The sequence below is a fragment of the Lepidochelys olivacea genome, assembly GCF_965140295.1.
Source record: "Lepidochelys olivacea isolate rLepOli2 genome assembly, chromosome: 7".
NCBI lineage: Eukaryota > Metazoa > Chordata > Testudines > Cheloniidae > Lepidochelys > Lepidochelys olivacea.
The window spans coordinates 85,875,665-85,895,081 of NC_140417.1; the positions used below are offsets into that span (position 1 = coordinate 85,875,665).

General features: G+C 39.2%; 1 protein-coding gene across 2 annotated transcripts in view; it reads right to left on the reverse strand.

Moving 5' to 3' along the window:
- MICU1 (mitochondrial calcium uptake 1) overlaps positions 1 to 19,417 on the reverse strand; it is a 214,036-nt gene that overhangs the window by 120,471 nt on the left and 74,148 nt on the right. For both annotated transcript variants that reach the window (XM_084634526.1, XM_084634527.1), the window contains exon 5: positions 18,003 to 18,046. In XM_084634526.1, coding sequence (XP_084490652.1) covers positions 18,003 to 18,046 — 44 coding nt within the window. The remainder of the gene's footprint in view (positions 1 to 18,002; positions 18,047 to 19,417) is intronic.

Sequence of the window (19,417 nt, forward strand, 5' to 3'; positions counted from 1 at the left end):
ACTTTTTGAAATGCTATAAAGCCTATTGACATTAAAGGCACAAAATCGATACCCAATTCTCTCTTTATTAAAATATATTTCCTCTTGTCTATAAAGCTCTGACTTCTAGTCAATGCCATCAACACCTTTTGTGCAGTCTATTTTTTCTGCTGTTTCATTACAACATAGCATGAGTTATATTACAGCTGAAAGGTTAACATGAGGAATTAAAACAGAGAAAACTGACAAAAGCAAAATTAAAACTCTTTAGGCAATGAGTCGTCTTTATAATTGGCACGATTAGTTACTGGTACAACTTCAGTACAACCTTCAAATTTCATGTGCTCAAGTTAAAATGATTAACCAAGAATTTTCGAACAAATTAAAAAAAAGTCAACCCTATGTAAAATACATTAAAAAAAACTGAGCAACCAGTTAAGATCATACAACATTGCCTAAAGAACATTCATAGGTGGGAATTCGCAAGTGAGCAACGCACTGTAAAAATATTTATAATAATTTTTATCAAGCAGTGAATCACATTAGACACAAGCACACAAACAAGCATACATAAACAGATACATTTACAAATCAAATACATAATTTATTTAATTACAAACAAGTCTGTGTATATTCCGTGAACATGGGCTGGAGGGATAGTTCAGTGGTTTGAGCATTGGCCTTCTAAACCCAGAGTTGTGAGCTCAATCCCTGAGGGGGCCCATTTAGGGATCTGGGGCAAAAATTGGGGATTGGTCCTGCTTTGAGCAGGGGGTTAGACTAGATGACCTCCTGTTCCCTTCCAACCCTGATATTCTATGTAACAAACTCAGTAAAATTTTTATCAAACAGATTCATACCGTCAATTGATCTTACAAACTTTGCTAAACATTGACCATGCAGCTGAAAGGTTGATCTACATTTAAAGAAGGAAGCTCAGTCTATTCCATAAAATTTAGGCTTTCTAGCAACAAGCAGATCCAAGAATGACAATTTAATCTAATGGAAGAAAAAAAAAAGTTATCTTAAGGCAACTAACAACACTGATGTATGTTCTTGCTTTCCAGAGTGTTGTGTGTGTTGCAATAAATACCAGAAAAGCAATTCCATCATTTAGCCAGGAGTTTTGAGCAGTCATTTTGGTACTCTTTTCCCCTAAGGCAAACACAGAAAAATATGGAAATTGTTTCCCCACCTTTATAAACTCTGTCAAAAGCCTGACAAATACAAGGTCAAGAAAAATGTTTGATTTTTCTTACTCTGATCTCAGCTAATGAAAGTGGAAGGGGGCAGGGATATTGATTTTTTTCCTTTTTCCCCCTTAAAGGAATTTTTGATTTTTAGTTCTCAAGTGACATATACAGAGGCTGTAACCAAGTAAAGCATTGAGAAATATTATGCAAGCTTCCTCTCATTCTGCCAGTGCATCTTGATGTTGACTTGCCACACAGCTAGGCCCTGGAGAGGTCTGGCCCTTTCTCGAGCAAAGACTGCCAAATAATGGGACAGCTTGCAGTTGCAGACAAATTCATGTCAGCTAAACCAAATCTAAATTTAGGTTTCCTGTAAAACCCAACTTGGTACCTTTCCCCCACCTCACTTTCTATACCCTCTGGAGGTTTTTGTTTTTTTAAGTTGGGAGCAAAAAATCATATCCTTCAGGGCTCACTCAGGAGAGAAGTCCAGAGTGTTAAATAAAAAGGGACGTGGTGGTGAAGTCACAGGACTGGAATCTTCTGGCTGACTGCCCAGTATAAGCATCTGCACTGCCACCCTGTTAGAATGCCAGTGGAGGAGCAATAAGAGAATCTAGTGCTCTGGCTGTTGCCAGGCATGATTTACAGTTAAACTATCAAAGTATACACGTCATCTAATATTCAGATAAATGAATATATAAAGCTGTATCTTTTGACAGATTTACTTCTGTCTTCTCCGCAAGGTCAGAGAGTTCTGTGAATTTCACTATTCACCTCTGTTGCATTTAAAAAGCTAATCTAAATAAACCCCTGTAGCACCATTTCATTTTGCATTTCAAAAACTACTTAACGAACAACATTTAATGTGCTGCTTTTGGAAAAAAAGTACTTTGGCAAGTCATTTAAAATGACAGTATGTATTTCATCCTGGGGGATGTAAACATACATTCAGCAAGTTTATCCATGCAATTAATGCTTATGTTTCAATACCCACTTCGGGCTCATGTGCATCAAAGCATCAAAAAGTTGTGCATCTCAAGCAATCGCTTCACAGTTTCCCCCTTCCAAAACAACAAAGCATAGTGCATGTAATGAAATTAGTAATTTCACCCAGAAATTAGATTTTTTTGTTTGTGAATTAATGACAGACTATAGCTCAACCTTATCCATTTTTGATTTACAATCTTGTTGAGATTAAGTTTTTGTTCCCTTTTTAATTCTTTAACATTACAGAAATTGTGTATCCATCTATGAAAAATGAATGCTTAAGATACTGTAAATTTCAGCTTGCTGTAAAGCAAATTCCCTTTCATTCCCAACTGACCACCTTTAGTTCTATGGACTATTTAATACATACACTAAAACGTTATAAACTTTTCTTTCATAGACAGCCATGAATATTCACACTGGAAAAAAAAAAGACTTAGAAATGTTTTGGTTTGAAGCTTTACAACAATCAGCGTATTCAGGATCAAGACTGAAACAGTATCTCTCATCTGTCTCAGAGGACTAAATATTGTAGAGATATTCTAAATCTGTATCAATTTTGATGTCCATTAGGATAAGTTACAGCATACCAGCCTTTGCTCTGAATTTCCTGGATTTTGTAGTTAGACCTTCAGCATTTTTGCATTTTCATTTATGATTTTCTGTGTTCTAGTTTTAAACTAGTACTACAAAAAAGAAAGCAATTTTTCACAGATATTTATGGGAATCAAAGGGACATTTGTCAAACAAACTTCTTTCTAATGGAAAGCCACGTCCCTTGCAGAAGTCCCATGGGGATGATTTTCTCTTTCATTTCCTTTTTAGACAAATTGCTTGTGTTTTTAAAGTCACTGTTTAAGGTTCTCTGAAATCACATCCAATCAATACCAAGAACATACACAAAGTTACATAGCAATATACCTGTATACCGTACACAATTAGTTCTGGCGTGCTGCATGGTATTTTACTTTCCTGGGCCCCTCCTGACTGGCAGCGTCCATTTAAATAAAACAAACAGATAGAGATCCTGCTATGAGCACAGCTAGACCAGGAAAATAGGCAATGTTTTAGAATCATGTTAGTCAACACATTTTAATTAGCACATTTTTCATTTCCACATAGCATCTAGCTTAGACCAGGATAGACTCCTTTAAAAATATTAACTGATCTTGGTCAACTCAATAGTGCTCAGCAGCATTCAGAATGTGCAAATGTGTCTCCTATTTTCATAGTCTAGACAGAGCCTGGGTAAATGCACATTGCTTACTTCAACCAGAAAAACTCCTTCACAACCAGTGCAACCTAGATCTGTGTAAACTTTTAAGACAGTTCTTCTGAAAGTGAATTTGAGCAGATATTCTGTAACAGTACCTCTCTTGGAGCATGTACAAAGATATACATGTATATAAAGGACAGTTATGAAATTCCCAGGAAGGTTACGGGTTAAATACCCAGTGGCCATGTTTTCAAATATTAATACCAAGGACATTTTATTTCTGTTTTCAAAATACCAAAAGACTGATACTACATAGTCAGATAAAATGCTATTCAAATTCTAAAGCATCAAAGCCATTTAAAGATTTATAAGTGGCACCCATCACCTTGGCACCTGACTATCCAGTTAAAACAGCCATTAAATTAAATTAAAAAAAAAAAAAAAAAAAAAAGTCCTTCAGCTTGAAGAGTCCAGAGGCAAAACTATGCAGATCGGTCCTGCAGTGTACCCTGAAGCAAGGACAGACAAAATTATATTATATATATATCTCCCATTAATTGTTTTTTCCTTTTTATTGACTTTTTTAAAAGCAATATATTTCACAACCAATGTTACATAAGGGTGGTCTAGTTTTTTTAAGTCTGAAAATAAAAAAAATTGCTCAAGCTTAGTCTTTTGAAGCATTTCATTGAATAGTGAATTTTATAGTTGAGTTTTAAGCCTCTGCATATAGTAACACTATCCGCAGGTTCTAGAATGCTCCTGTTGTATCTTCATATAAACAAAAACGGGTTCTGAATGTCAAATTCAGAGGTATCAGAATATTAAAAAGTAGCTTAGAAAAGTTAGGAAAATACCCACTCGCGTGTTCTTTATTTTAGTCAGGAAAGCACTTTGGCTTATCATCTCTGAGTAGCACATACTAATGGAAAGAATTTTGATGTAAATCTTTTATCTTTAGGATATATCTGAAGATGAGACATAAAACCTTTCCCTGGGCTTTCTTCCTCTAAATGGGAATTTAGACATTTTCAGGAGAATCAAGAATTAAGCAGCTACCATTACTGTTGGTGGTCTCCTGAGACTGGAAAAAGAAATTTACAGATACTCCTCTCAGCAACACAGTAAATATCCGTCACTGTTAAACAAACCGCACCTGAAATGCAAGGCCAGCATTCTATGCAGTCAAGAGAAAAAGCACAAACTTTCCAAGACGTTCACAGGCAGCAGGAACTGGACATGCAAGGGAGAAACCCCTGCTAGAAAAGCAAGAAGGAAATGCCTCTGAAAAGGGACAGTCTATACTTTGATTTCCCACTGGTGGAGCTCCCCAGGACTCAAAATTGATGCAAACTTATGCCATTTTAACAAGGCTTATATTAGTATATCAAATACACACTTCCTTTTCAAACAAAATTATTTACTCTTTGGTTTAGAGCAACATTGCGCCATCATTGCAATTTAGCAATAGTTGCTTAAGAATAAAGTTTAATTTTCCACCATTAAGCTATTTTTAGGCTATAGGTGCCGACATTTTCAATGTACCACAGGGTACTGCAAAAACATCACACAAAGAACGTAACAAATACAATCTTTCATCTGTGAAGGGATATTACTTTTCACCCATCTAAAAGGACCAACAACTCAGTGCTGCAGGTACTGTTGGGCTTTCAAGATTTCTCAGGACTGATCAAAAAAAATTGGTCGGTGGTGAGAGGTTCTAGTTTATCAATTATAGACCAGTCTTCACATGCCCTTATTAATAATTTTTTAATTATAAAAAATGATAGACTTTATCAGAATGTGTGCCTAGAACTTTGAGGTGAAGAGCTTTTCTACTGCCAAGAACAAAAGTTCCAATTCCTGAACTCCCTGCTTGGTGATTTAAGAGAATAAACCCACTGGCCTTTCTGGTCTCCTCCTCATGCTAATTTGGAAAGATGTAAAGAAAGGTGTAAAGATGCTGCCTAATGTAAAATGTGCTAAGCAGTATCTCAGAACTGGTCTATAGATAAATCACATCCAAAAAGTATGTTAAGGTTGCAAAATCAAAAATTAGGAAATGAAAGTACTAAGGTTGACTATGCAACCTTAGTTTGATCCCCTGGTGCATTGCAGCGTAGTTGTAGTAATGTCAGTCCCAGGATATGAGAGAGACTAGGCGAGTGAGGGAGTATCTTTCGTTGGACTGACTTCTGTTGGTGACAGAGACAAGTTGGTCCAACAAAAGCTATTATCTCACCCATCTTGTCCCCCTTGCGCAGTTGCATTTGATGAAGTCTTTAATTATGAGATCACATACTATTTTTTCCAGCCTCATTAAATGCACTGCTCAGGGAATGAATCCTGGTTAAGGCTAAGATTTTGTTGTGGTTATTTTTAGTAAAAGTCACGGACAATAAACAAAAATTCACGGAAGCTGTGACCTGTCTGTGACTTTTGCTGCAGCGACTAAATGGTTTCCCCCGCCACAATGGTGGCTGGGAGCTATTGGGATCCCCCTCCACCCACGGCATCAGGGAGCTGCAGGGTGACCATATTTTCCAAAGAGAAAATGGGACACCCCCAGCCACTCGCCCGATGTGTCCCCCTCCCTGAGGCTGTCGCCCATCGCTGGAACTCTGAGGAGGGCCCCCTTAGGAGTCTGTCACCTGTCGCTGGAACCTTGCAGGGGGCCCCGTCGCCTGTCACTGCTGTCACCTATCACTGGAACCCTGCCAGGGCCTTGCTGCCTGCCAGCTCCTGAGTCCAGCAGCCACTGGGGCTAAGCAGAGAATGTCATGGAGGATCTCTGGAAGTCACGGATTCCCTGACTTCCATGACCTCAGTGACATAAATGTAGCTTTAATCAGAGTTGAGTAGTGACTGAAACTGTTGTCTTTAAGTTCCCTGCTTATTTTTAGTTGGGAGATGAGTATTGAATGAGAGGGAACTGCCGGAAGAGAAAGGATAGTTTCATGGTTAAGGAAGTTTAATGCTGCCCTGGAGAATTGGATTCTATCCACGCCTTTGCCTCAGAGCTCCTTTGTGATGCTAGACAAGTCACTTCAACCACACTTTTCAGAGGTGGTGGTCACTTGCATGCTCCTTATATTCTGGATTCCCACAGTGAGGCCACATCTGCAGACATGCTGAGCACACACAGCTGCAACTGACATCAATTGGAGCTGTGCTCTGAATATACATGCTATAAAACGCAAAGTGCTCTGAAAAATCAGGGTGTAGATATCTCAAGTTAGCATCTAAAAGTGACACATTTGACAATATTGATCTTTAATGTGTCCGTGCCTTAGATTCACCAGATGTAAAATGTAAAAAATCACCACCACTTTACCTCAGAGGGGTTTTGTGAAGATAAATTCATTAACATTTGCAGTGTAATGCGTAGTGATGCATTTACTTGCTACAGCGATGACCACTATAGGAAAGCCAAAGAGGAAAATAATAGTTCTGTATTGAGAGCAGGAACTGAAACGTAAATAAGGCCTGGAGCCACACAATGAATGAAGAAATATGCGAAAACTACCAATTCACAGAATGTGACAGGGAAAAAAACCAGTGTGTGATCCTATCGTTAAAGGATATCATAATGCATACACACAAGGGGGCTGAATTGCATATGAAACCTTAATTCTGGTACTTGCTAGCTTTTGCATGTTTGACTTTGCCACCTTAACATTCTTCTAACAGTTTTTTAAATGTAATTTCCTTTACCAGTGGATTTCATGGCTATTTGCTGTCAGCAGAGAAATGTAGCAATTCAAGACTCCTGGATTCAACTGCAGACTCTGGAGGAAAGAGTGCACTCTAAAACCTCAAAACAGGGGTTGGTGATTTGAGGGGAAGGTCTCCATGGGGCCCAGCATGTAATTGGAGGCAGACCATGAGAATGTCTCCCTGGGATTGTCAGATGTTCCTGAAATTCTCATTCAGAGAGATTTTGTGGCCAGTGTTTCTGGGGCAGTGGCCAGGACCCCTCTGCACCTGGTATGGAAGCGCTCAGTGGTACATAGTGGGCACCTCCACCTCCAGGGGCACAGATGAAGCTCCACCCATTGTACAGAGGTACAGGAGCTTCACCTTTTAGGAGCCATCATCTCCTTGAGCTACCATCAGTTCCAGGCTCATTCCACTTATCCCAGAGGTCCCTACGCTAGAAGAGAGGATTGACTGCATTGCTCCAGCAACTATGCATTGCAGAATCTGCCATCCTCACAACTGCAGAGGAAGCTCAGCAGCCTAACCTCGTTCAGTGGCTCCACGTGCTAGGCCAGGGCAGCCATGAGTAGGGCCCAGAGCACATAATCATGTGCCCAACGCCTACTCCATGGAGCTGCCCACCTGTTGGAGGACCAAGGTATGTCTCTTCAGTCCCCTGCAGGATACAATTCGGAGGGGGGAGGTGAGGGGGGGGGGCAATGCGCTTGAGCCCCAGATAGAGACAGGCAGGGCTAGGCAGATTTGTTGCAGCCTCTCCCCCAAACTCTGGTTGTGTTGGCGATTCCCCAGTGACCAATTTGGTTCCAGGGAGCAGGCAGCCTGGATCTGGTTTGTGCATTATTACATGCTCAGAACTCTGCCCCCTTCCATTCCCACCTGAAAGACCAGGATCCTGAATTTGTAGTGGTGTTTATGTCTGGAGGGTGGGGGTCTGTGCCCCTCCTCCTATCTATTGCACCCTTACTTCGATCCAAATCCAAAATCATCACCTGGCTCCCAGCACGCAACTCTCCTCCCCCGCTTTCCAGCAAAACCACACCCTCCCACATCCAGATCGCTTCCCTTCTGCACTTAATAAAACCAAACATCTGTGCACACACACTAGCTCCTGCTGTGCTCAGTCCTCTCCCCCTCTGCCTCCTGCCGCCCACTCCACCATCCTGCTCCAGTTCTCCCTCTTCTCCTCTGTCCTCTATATTCAAACCAAGCTGCTTCCTCCTCCTCAATGCAGCTTTGGGCCAGGCAAGGAGAACACAGGTGAGTCTCTCCCTGTTCTCAGTTCCTGTGCCTGCAGCACAGCAGCTCTCAGCAAGCAGGAGGAGCAACCTAGAGTCCTGCTCAACCTAAGCAGCTCTGGGATGGAGCATGCTCAGTGCAGATGGCATCTTTGGAGAGTTTAGTAGCCAAACGCTAACAAATCTCTACTGAGCATGAGCAAACTGAGAATTTTCAAAGCTTCTTACTTGGCCAAGTTTTAGCAAATTTTCAAAGAGATGACAAAAGACCTATCCAGGGTAACTGCCAGATTTCAGGCCCTTGCTCCAAAGCAAGGAGGTGCGAGAGCTTGTTAAAGAAACAGCTGGAAGAAGTTTTTTTTCACATTAAACATATTTTCCCCAATCTTGTTCTCAGAAACAGCTCAATGGTTTTAGCAGAAACACTAAAAAAAAGAAAGAAAAAAAAAGGAGGAGAAACCTGAGGCAGCCCACCGGAATGGATAGGTCAGCAAAGTTATAAGCCCCTGAAAATAATGGAAAATGTCAAGCAACCTTAACTACAGGGGGCACTATCAGCTCCACCTATAAATGAAGAGCTAAACTCATTTGAGGGTAAGAAGTCTCCAGCTTAACATGTTATAACTGAAATCCAAGCTATACCAGTACAAAGCTCAATAGCATTGTTAAGGGGTTGACCAAATTTCCCTTCTTAACACCTGATACAGGGGCTTGATAACTCAGCTGGTTTAGATGGCATGAGTAACAGAACAAAATAACTTAAATCTAGAAATTAAAGTCACCTGGACTTTCATCCTTCTGATAAATAATCGTATATATAATCAGTTGTGCCTATTTCATAAAGCATAGTCTTAATTTATTCAAGCGAGTCACCACATTGTCCCTACACACAGCAATTTATGTAGCCCACTATCAGACTAGTGTAAGTTAGCGTACTCAGAGACTACTTTGTTTGCTGGGGACCCTATGAACAGAACTCTCCACTCAAACACTAGGAAAAGCAAGTGTTAGAACCTTAACACAGATAATTGCATTTAAATCAGAGACATTTTCTGTTGTTAGGCTGCTCTAACTCCTTCTGCAGAGCTGGCTCCAGGCACCAGCATTCCAAGCAGTGCTTGGGGTGGGAGTTGGAAAGAGGTGGCAATGTTTCCGCAGCAGCGGCAATTCAGCAGCAGCTCCTCTGTCCCGCTGGCCGCGGCGGCAATTCAGTGGCAGCTTCTCCCTTTTGCCGTCTGTGACGGCAGTTTTTTTTCACTGATTGGGGCGGCAAAAACTGTACAGCCGGCCCTGTCCTTCTGTACCACAGCACTGAGATCAGAATGATATAGGGCACAAGGAATGCTTTTTAATAAGGCACAAATAGTAACTCAGCAACAGAACCCTCTTCAAAAGAGTGTTCTTCCCTATTCACCTCAGAAGGGCTCTCCTTGAACTCTGTAGCTGGCTGCCACCTGAATACCACGCATGGCATTACTCTCTTGTACTACCTGCTCATTCCTATTCTGGGTATGGGTCTCTCTTCAAGAATGCAAAGTAGAACCTCTCTGTTGTCCGTCATTTCCTTTTCCCATAAGTCATTTTATAAAGTGTGGTCTTATTTATGAGTTATTTCTTGCTAATGTTGTAGCTACATAAAGTTAAAAATGCATGCAAGTGTATAAAACAGTCTTTTCAAGATCCATGCACATTCAAATGCCTGCAATTTCCCTTAAAAACATTTTGCCATTTACTTTTGGTTTGAGAAATGCCTGTCCATTATCACAGAATGAAAATTATTCCATGGCTTGGAAAGGAAATTTCATTTTCCATCAATGTACTATTGCACTGAATTCTAACAAACAATGTAAGTAAATCCTAGCCTGCAAGAGGAGGTACCAAAAAAGTAAGAAAACAGGCACTAATATCTTCTGGTTCTTCCAGATGATCGGTTTCCATGAATAACGACACTTATTAAAAAGTTACTCGAGGGACTGTATTCTCATTGGCATGATTTAAATTTTAATATTTTGAGATAAAAATATCTATTATTTATGTGCTAAATAAAAAGGACACAAATTAAAAAATACTTTAAGGGAGTGGGGGAAGGCAGACGTATACACTGTCCCTTTTTAAAAAAAGGTGCATATTATGGGTTTTGAAGCGCAAACTGTTTAAAGCACATGCTGACAAGTCAGTACCTGCCAGAAATCCTGATGAGAGGGGAGAGGGTTAGAAAGAGGGAAGAAAATCAGGGAATGTTCGTTACAACAAAAACCAAAACCAAAATTAAAATAAAAATCCCACAAATATTACATATTATGCAACATTGCAACACAGCAAAATCAATTAATGACATCAAGAACAAAGAATCGCTCAACACCTAGGAACAGGAAGTAAGGAGCACATACAGCAATCAGTAACATTCAGGAATATTTGCCAAACAAACCCAGTGAAAATGAATAAAAAAGTTTGTAATACAAAAAAGTAATAGCAAATATTTCTAGTTTTGGCAGAAAGTAATTATGTCACAGACTGTTGGTGGATAGGGTGAGAGAGGAAAGAGGGAGCACACACTTGACCCATACATGGATGCAAAATAATCCTCATAATAAGGGTTTCCACAGGGTTGTTTCTGTGCCATGCATATACAATTTAATATAAGCAACGAAGCATTTTCTTAGCCTTAAAGATTTTTTTTAAACAAAACCAAACTGAAATAATACCTGAATCTAAAGATTCATACATTTCAATGAAAGGATACATCTTCCAAGTACATTGTACAAGCATGAGAATTCACAGGTCAAGATACACAAAGGCCACATCAGCTGGAGACCTTATAACTACATGACTAACTGATTCAGCTCAGAGGGCATCAAAGTTTGGCTTATTTCAGGGCTCTGTATTGATAATGATCGCTAAGATTATTGAGCAAAACATAACCAGCTCCTCGGGCTAGAAGCATGTTATGGTCATTTGTGTATATAAAAGCATCGGTCTTTGATACTTGGCCCATAAGCATTTCAGAGGAAGGGCCTTGTCTTCTTACATGTCCATACGCAATGTGAGCATCAAACATAATAGTAATCTTAATTGTAGAATAAAAGGGTTTAGGGGTTTGGTTTTGGAGGATAGAAGGGGAGAAAGGAAGTAAGGAGGCAAGTGAAGAAAACTTGGGAACATACAACAGTATGAGGTTAATTACAGTATGGATAGAAAAGCACAGTGCAGGATAGAAATATCTGCCAGTGCCACTATTAGAAACTTTCTGATGTTTTAAGTCAATTTTCTAACCTTATCTGACCCATTCCCATAGGATTCCACTGATCCTGTTGTGTTGATGGGCCTCCTTGCCCACAGATGGCTAAGCAAGATTTGCTACTTTCACAAGGCAGACGGACACACAGCCGGCCATCGGTGGAGCCAGGAACACAACTCAGGTCTCCTGATCCCAGAGCAATGCACTATCCACTACACCATGTTGCCTACCTACTCATTCGTTTATATAGATCACTGTAATCAGAAGTGCTTAGACAATTTAGGAATCTCATTTTAAAATCTTTAAATGAGACTTAGGCTCCTAAGTGCTTAAGTTACTTTTGAAAATGGGACTTAGACTCCTAAGTCATTAGGGGCTTTTGAAAACATTACTTGTTGTATTTAAAGTTATTCAATCTACTGCTTCATTATATTAATCCTATTTAATCTGGGTCCTGGGACATGTGATCTTAAAGAGACAGTTGCTTTGTGGTGCTGACATCTTTCAGATGCTGCGTAATTCCTTATTTTATTCCCCCACTTTCCACCCTCTGAAGCCCCCAGTCAAGCACTATACAACATTATAAAATCCAATACAAAAATAAAAATGCTTCAAAAATGCAAACAACTATATTACAAGGATAGGACAGAACTGAGAAGGGCAAAATATGGGGTAGGAAGGAACATATGTAGTCAACAGTAGTCATACACCCAAACCCTTTTCAAAATAAAGTTTGATTTAAAAAAAAGTGGTGAGATTATCTGAGATTGATGCCCCCCACCACAGCAAAGGCATGACTGCTTGCCAATATAAAATGAGAGGCTACATAGAGACCTCTCCATGTGAGGCTTAGGGGGGTATTTCAGATATAACTGGGTGCGGCACGCTAAGAGGTTGAATTTTCTCCTACATAGCAGTAAGTACTGTTGCTTCAAGATTTGGTCAAGAAATTTGCTCAATATTTCTAAAGCAAAATGTTAGACTTCAGGTATTTCACCATCCAATTTATTTTATTATTATTTCCCTGTAAAGCATCCCAATACAGTACTTGAAAAGGATGCTTAGAATAACAAGTAACTATAATGTTTAATACCAAAAGCAACTTTCCTATCACATGAGAGTAACTAATTAGAGGGTGTCTTACATCTATAGCATTGATCAATATAGAACTGTATCTGGAGAATAGAGAACATGGAAATATGAATCTGGATAGGAGTTACTTAATTCCAAAGTAAAATAAGAGTCTATAAAAGCCTTTGTAATTACTTATTGCCTCCTTAGGTCGATGATAATTTAAGGGTATACCATCATTGACAGCTTGCAAGCTTTTGTTTATATTCAACTACACAGGGTAATTTTCCCGACAGGAGGTAGAAACCGCTACTCAAGTCTATTCCATACTACAGCAATATTCTGTTTAATTCTTTCCCCTAAAAAGACTAACAGTTTCTCAGAAGTGTCGCAATTTAGCCTTGTCTCCATGCATCTGAGAAGTGGGCTTTTTAACCCATGAAAGCTTATGCTCAAATAAATCGGTTAGTCTTTAAAGGTGCCACCAGACTCCTCACAATTTAGCCTTATCAGTGAAAACACTTGATTGCAGCACAAAATCTACAAGTAATTGAAATTCAAATGCTTCTGCAAAAATTCAATAATATTTTAAGATAAAAACAATTAATCTGAAATATCACAATCCCTACATCTTTGGAAAGAATGTCCGCTGATGCTGTCCCTCTTTTGCTGACTCCTCAAATCTGTCCCATCACACTAGGATTCCACTGATCCTGCTGTGTTAATGGTTCTCCTTGCCCACAGGTGGCAGAGCAAGATTTGCCCTTGTCATAGGGTAGACAGATATCTTCTACCATATGGGCACACTATCAGAGTTAAATAGTATCATACACTTTTCTCTTTGAGAGCTGGCAATTTGGCATGAAGATTAATTTGAGTTTAATTAAAAAAAAATCTCTCAAACAGAACATATTAGAAAAAACAAAAATTGTTTTTCAAAGAAATACCATGTTTCTATGAATGATCTGCTAACAAAGTGCATGTCTTGGTGCCTTTCAGGTTCTGTCTCCGTACAACCACAGACACGCTCTTTTTACAGGCAGGAAAAATTTCCTCCCCCAATAAGCATTTGCTTTACACAGACAATACAAGAGAGAGGGAAAAGTGATACAACATAAAAAGCCAGGTGACTGAGCAGTTATGGTTAGATAATTCTGAGTGCTTTTATTAAATTACAGATTAGGCTATATTCATATTATAATTTGAGCTAAATTATGAGGTGAGACTTGAGAGCAAAAGTGAATGGTTAGCAGCAGATTAGCCAAAAGAGATAAAGCTTAAGAGGGGTGGTGGGAGGGAGGGAACACAAACAGACACACATCACCAAGCCAGCTTCTTCCCTCCCTGTACAAACACTCGGTAGGCTAGCGCCCTGAACACTTAAGCCCTGCTCTAGGTGAAAGAAAATTATGCAGCTGTGATTTGGTCCATCCTCCTTGCCAAAGATTTTGCTGAATGAATGCCTCTAGGGCTGCTGGTCTCTGGTCTTCAGGGAGCAATGTGCAGATTCAAATTAAATGCATTTTGCTCCTATTAATGAAGAGTTGTGCTTGTCTCTCTCCCCCACCCTTCAATTCTCTGAAAAATTATCCCTAGTTGGGTAGAAGTACACTGCACCCACTACAGCATTCAGCCCTATGCACAGGAAGACACTTAAAACTCACAGAGCTGCAATAAAATACATGGTCACTATCAAAGACTTTTGGACTTGACCAGTTCCAGTGGCCTATCAGGGTACGGCTACACTGCTGTCAAGAGGTGCGATTCCCAGCAGGAGTAGATCGATTCATGCTAGCTCACTGCACTGCAGAACTTGCAAAGACTCCAGCTAGTCATCCAAGTTCAAGCCTGCCCAACTCCTCGGATCTGAACTTGGATGACTACCACCCATGCTGCAGTGTCCACACTGCTATTTTTAGCATGCTACCTTGAGCTGAGCTAACACTAGTCTATCTGCACTGGGAATCGCACCTGACAGCTGCAGCGTAGACAAACCTTACAGAATTGACTTCTAATTTTACAAGAATATTTGTGAAAAAACTGCTGATACAGATGATTTCCCAGTGCAATGACATTTATCTGGAACATACATGCAGAAAATTTACACTGAATCCTTAACCTTTGTTTTACAGTGTGTAATTAAAATGCATCTGACTACACAGCTGGGTCTATTCTTATTGGCACTTGCTCTAAATTAGTATTTACATAGAGCAAAGGCATAAATCTTTGTTTATAACTAACAATAGTTCTATTTTCTACTTTTGTTTAGCCAACCTCTAGTTTACAGAGTATCAGTACTTTGGTACCACTGCTGACTTAAACCTGACTGCTCATTTTCTCCTTTCATGTCAAAGGAAAGAATACATTTCAGATGGAAAAAGTCTATTTTCTCTTCATCGTGTCTATATACCGTAATTCTCATTAACGTTAATGGACACCATGCAAGATGCTCAAGGGGACAACCCACCTCTCAGCCTTCTACTCAAATTCTCCATCTCCACCAATGCACAAAATAATACCTGCATACGAAGTCATGGCTTCACCAAGTTAGAACTGTATCTAAGGAGAAGATTGTATCCAGTTATAAAAAGTGCTTTGATATTTCTTGGGAAGCCAATCAGGGAGATAAATGAATGGAAACAACAGATGAGAAAAGATGCGAGGACTAATTTTATTCCTTAACTGATACCAACATAACTAAAACGTGAATGAGTGTAGTTTGTTTTATGATGCCTGAATCAACATTTGAATGAATTTGAGGTGACGGTGCTTTCTTAACTGAAACCAGATGCAGATAATATGAGAAAACAAGATCTAGGAGTGACTTCACTCCTTACCCAGGCTCCTCTGCATGACTGAGGGAGCTCCAAAATCTCCTTGCTTTAACCTCACGCCAAACTTGATCCCCCTGCCATTACCACTATCCTCATAACCAAAGTCTGTTACTAGTGCTCCTTAATCAGAGAAGTCTGACAAACATGAGCCATTATTTCCTCCTTTAAAAAAAATGATCCAGAAGCATCATGCTATATCAGCCCCTGCAATACACCATCATAAAATTAATGTGGTCTGTTGTTCTGCACAGTACTACTAATAGTAGTCCACTACACTCTCCACTTTAAAACTCTAATGACTGATGTTAAGACTTATTCTACCATCCAAAGTATTTTGCATATATATCTAGGTATAGCATCTACACAAACGTGTTTATATACATAATTTCAGTCTGCAACAGAAAGTCAGAATGGAGGATGGTCAGTGCAGGGAACAGATGCTAAGGGCCAGCATAACTCAGAACATTTCAACCTGCACTAAGACCACCAGTTGTCACACATTCACCATGCTGTATGGCAAGATTGGGTGTGTATATTGTGTAAGAGCAGAAGTCTCAAGTAGAGCTGGTCTGAAATTTCCTGACTTAAGTTTGTTGGGAAATGCAGATTTCTTGTGTTTCTATGGAACATCTCAGGTTCAACAAACTTTTGGCAAATCGAAGTCTGGAAATGCTAGTGTCCCCATCCCCTGGGCATTCAGCTGGAGAGACCTGTCTTCCAGGTCCATGGCTCCAAGGCAGCCTCACCATGCAGACTACCCCAAGATTGGGGAACCTGGTCTTCATGGGGTCTGCAGCTCCAAGGGAGCTGCACATGCCAGTGCTTCCAAGCTCTTTCCCATGAAGCAGGGAGCCTGAAGTCCTGGGACAAGCTGGCCCAGGAGTCTGGATGGTCTGGTGTCCCCAGCCATCTGGTGTCCTATGGCTGTTTACAGAGTGTGGCTGCCCTGGAGTCATAGTCCATGAGAGCCCTAGCAGCTGCTAAGTGAAATTCAGATGCTTGTCAGTTTCATCACATCTACTAGTATGACTAATAATGTCAATTTCACTCACAGCTGTTAGTGTTCCAGGGAGCAGATTTTGTTTTAGAAATATCATAGGTCGGTGTTTTCAAAATGAACTTTTTTTTTTCCCCAAAAAAATTTCTGGCTCGTGGAAAATTTTCCATATAGTTTGTATTTGTTCAAATCTAAACAAACCCAAATTTCAAAATCACAAAATTTCCTGCAAAGTGGAAATCCCAGCAATAGGCTCAGCAGAACAAAAAGTTGAGTTCAGCAAACAAATTGCTTCTGCTTTGAGACTTTTACCCTGTATGAGGGGAATAGAATGTACAGTACTCAGGAACAGAGGAACTATCACCCAAAATTGTGTGAAACTCAGCATTTCTTTCTAAGAAATTTTGGTTAGAACGAAGACTGACAAGAGCAAACTACGTATTGTCTATTTTAAAGCAGAATAATGTTCTACTGCTTGGGTAAACAAACACATGTATGCAATAAGGAACAAAGACCAATTATTTGTTTACTTGCGTTGCTTTTTGTCCATCCACCTTCTCATGAAAAATTAAAATAAAAAGGAATTCAATTGAATGGAAAACATGAAAGTAATTTAGATTCATTTAATCCCAAATTGTGCAGGGTTTGTTTGTTTTGTTTAATTATAGATTCATATGGCAGGACTTTCTGGATATGTTTGGTCACATTTAAACATTACATGCCAGGTATATCATTCAGCAATGAAAGGGTCAAAAGTTACCTTCTTTGACTCAAAAATGGTTAGATTTTAAAGGAATTTTGTTGCAGATGAAGTGACAATTTTGCTAAATTAGTGATTGCTGTACAGTAAGTTGAGTTAACAGGAAGCTTGTATACTGTTCCATTTTTATGCAGCCACCTTCTAAGATAGTATAGAGTGCTCAGAATTATATAAAGGAATATTAAACCAAATTACTTTAGATGAACAACTATCCACCTAAGTAAATCTATGTTATATGTTTGTCTTAGATAACACAGCTTGGCCCTCTCAGTGTTAAAAAGTTCAAGCAGTCTTTTAACCATGTTACCCACTTGTGTTACAGCTCTGGGCCAAATTCGTTCCTGGAATAATTTCATTGATTTCAGAGGATTTACATCAGGGAAGAATATGGCTTCAGAGCTATAAAATGGCTAGGTTACTGTGTGGGTCCATCCATACAGGCAGACCAAACAATGTTATAATATGATCAGCATATAACAGGTTTCCCTCTGAAATATGGTGCTCCTCACATATGGATAATGCTATCAAGTTTGATTTTTACACATTACAATTCCCTCTCCCACCAGCAGGGAGGAGTTATTTTGGTTCTATAAGCGTTAAAACAAGTCTTTATTCATTCCTTCCTATTCAGACAAATAATAAAAAAATACTGCTATGTTCTAGCTCAAACAAAAGACAATATTTATTTCATTTGTACTTACAACAATTTTAAACAGAAACTCAAAGAAGTTATAGGTAAAAAGACACCATAGATTTAAAGTCTACTCACCTTTCCATCATACCGCTTCACTACAAACTGATCCAGACCTAGATCTGAAAGAGGAAAAAAGATTTTAAAAAATACTTTTAGAGCAGCGCTTGAATATAAAATCACATAGTTCCATGCTTCTCTTTTGATAAGGCATTTAAAAGAAAAAATAGATTATGTGAAGGATAACATGATTAGAAAGCACAGGGAGAGGGAAGGAAATCAACTGTTATCTACATGTTTTTTCTTAGGGCTCAAGAAAGGTGTCTGTTTCACAGCATTGACAAGGAAAACCTGTTTAGCCACAGAAAACATACAAAAGGGACAGTGACGCCACCACATCTACCACTATGCTCTACTAGTCCTTTTGTACTACTGACCTAGAAAAAAAAATGATTTCTACGCCATTACCAATCCTTAGCTAGATATCAACTTGTTTCCATGAGACTGGCACTTAGTGTAATTAAAAAGAATTATTTTTAGGTTATGCAATCCTTTTCGAACAGATTAAAAGGAAAGGCCATTGACCTGAAATCAGAAGTGTTCCTCCCAGAATTAACAAAGGTAGACCTCAACCAAAAGTCAATTTTGCCAGCTTTTGTGTGGTAAAGTGACACGTGAATGGTCTTGGACATAAAAAGGAAAAACAAGGCCGCTACTGTACATTCAGGAATAAGCAAGTGCATTAACTAGAAGATTTTCATATTAACGTATTCCTCACATTGTGTTACCACAAAACAGAAGGATCTTATTCTTAGAAGGAAAATAATATTTACAGGGTTGAGAAAGAAGCTATCTTTCAATCTACTTCTACAGTGTAACCAAGTCTATGCATAACAATGAAAGTTTAATAGTCAACATGGAAAGACTTACAAATGATTTGTACAACAATAAAAAAATACATTCTGTAAAGAGATTTAGAGAAGTGGAACTCCTGAATGACTGGGTTATTGAGAATTGGCAGTAATTCACACAAGAGTGCATAGACTGATTTTCAACTGTTGGTTTGACAAACATATGCTAGAAACCACACATTTTCAGCCAGTGGTTTAAATAGCTATCAGATCTTCTTGTTAACCAGACTGGGAAAAGGAAAGGATTGGAAAAGAAAGAAAAATATAACTTGTCCAGGAAGGTGAACAATAGATTACTGTCACCTATTTATAAGTGAAAAAAATGCTTCCCATCTACTCAAAGATTCGTAATAGTCACAGAGCAGAAAATGGAGCTGTTCATCACTTCATGATGATCTCTTTGACCTTTCTGAGACAATACAGTAAAAATTCCTGTAATTAATATCATAGGTTGAGTGAAAAATTAGAGAATTGTCAGATGGATTGCTGGATTTGTGGATATTAAACTGAGGAATCACTCTTGATATTTGTGTGCACTCCAAGAAACAAACGTACACACTTATATACAATGTGCACTTTCAG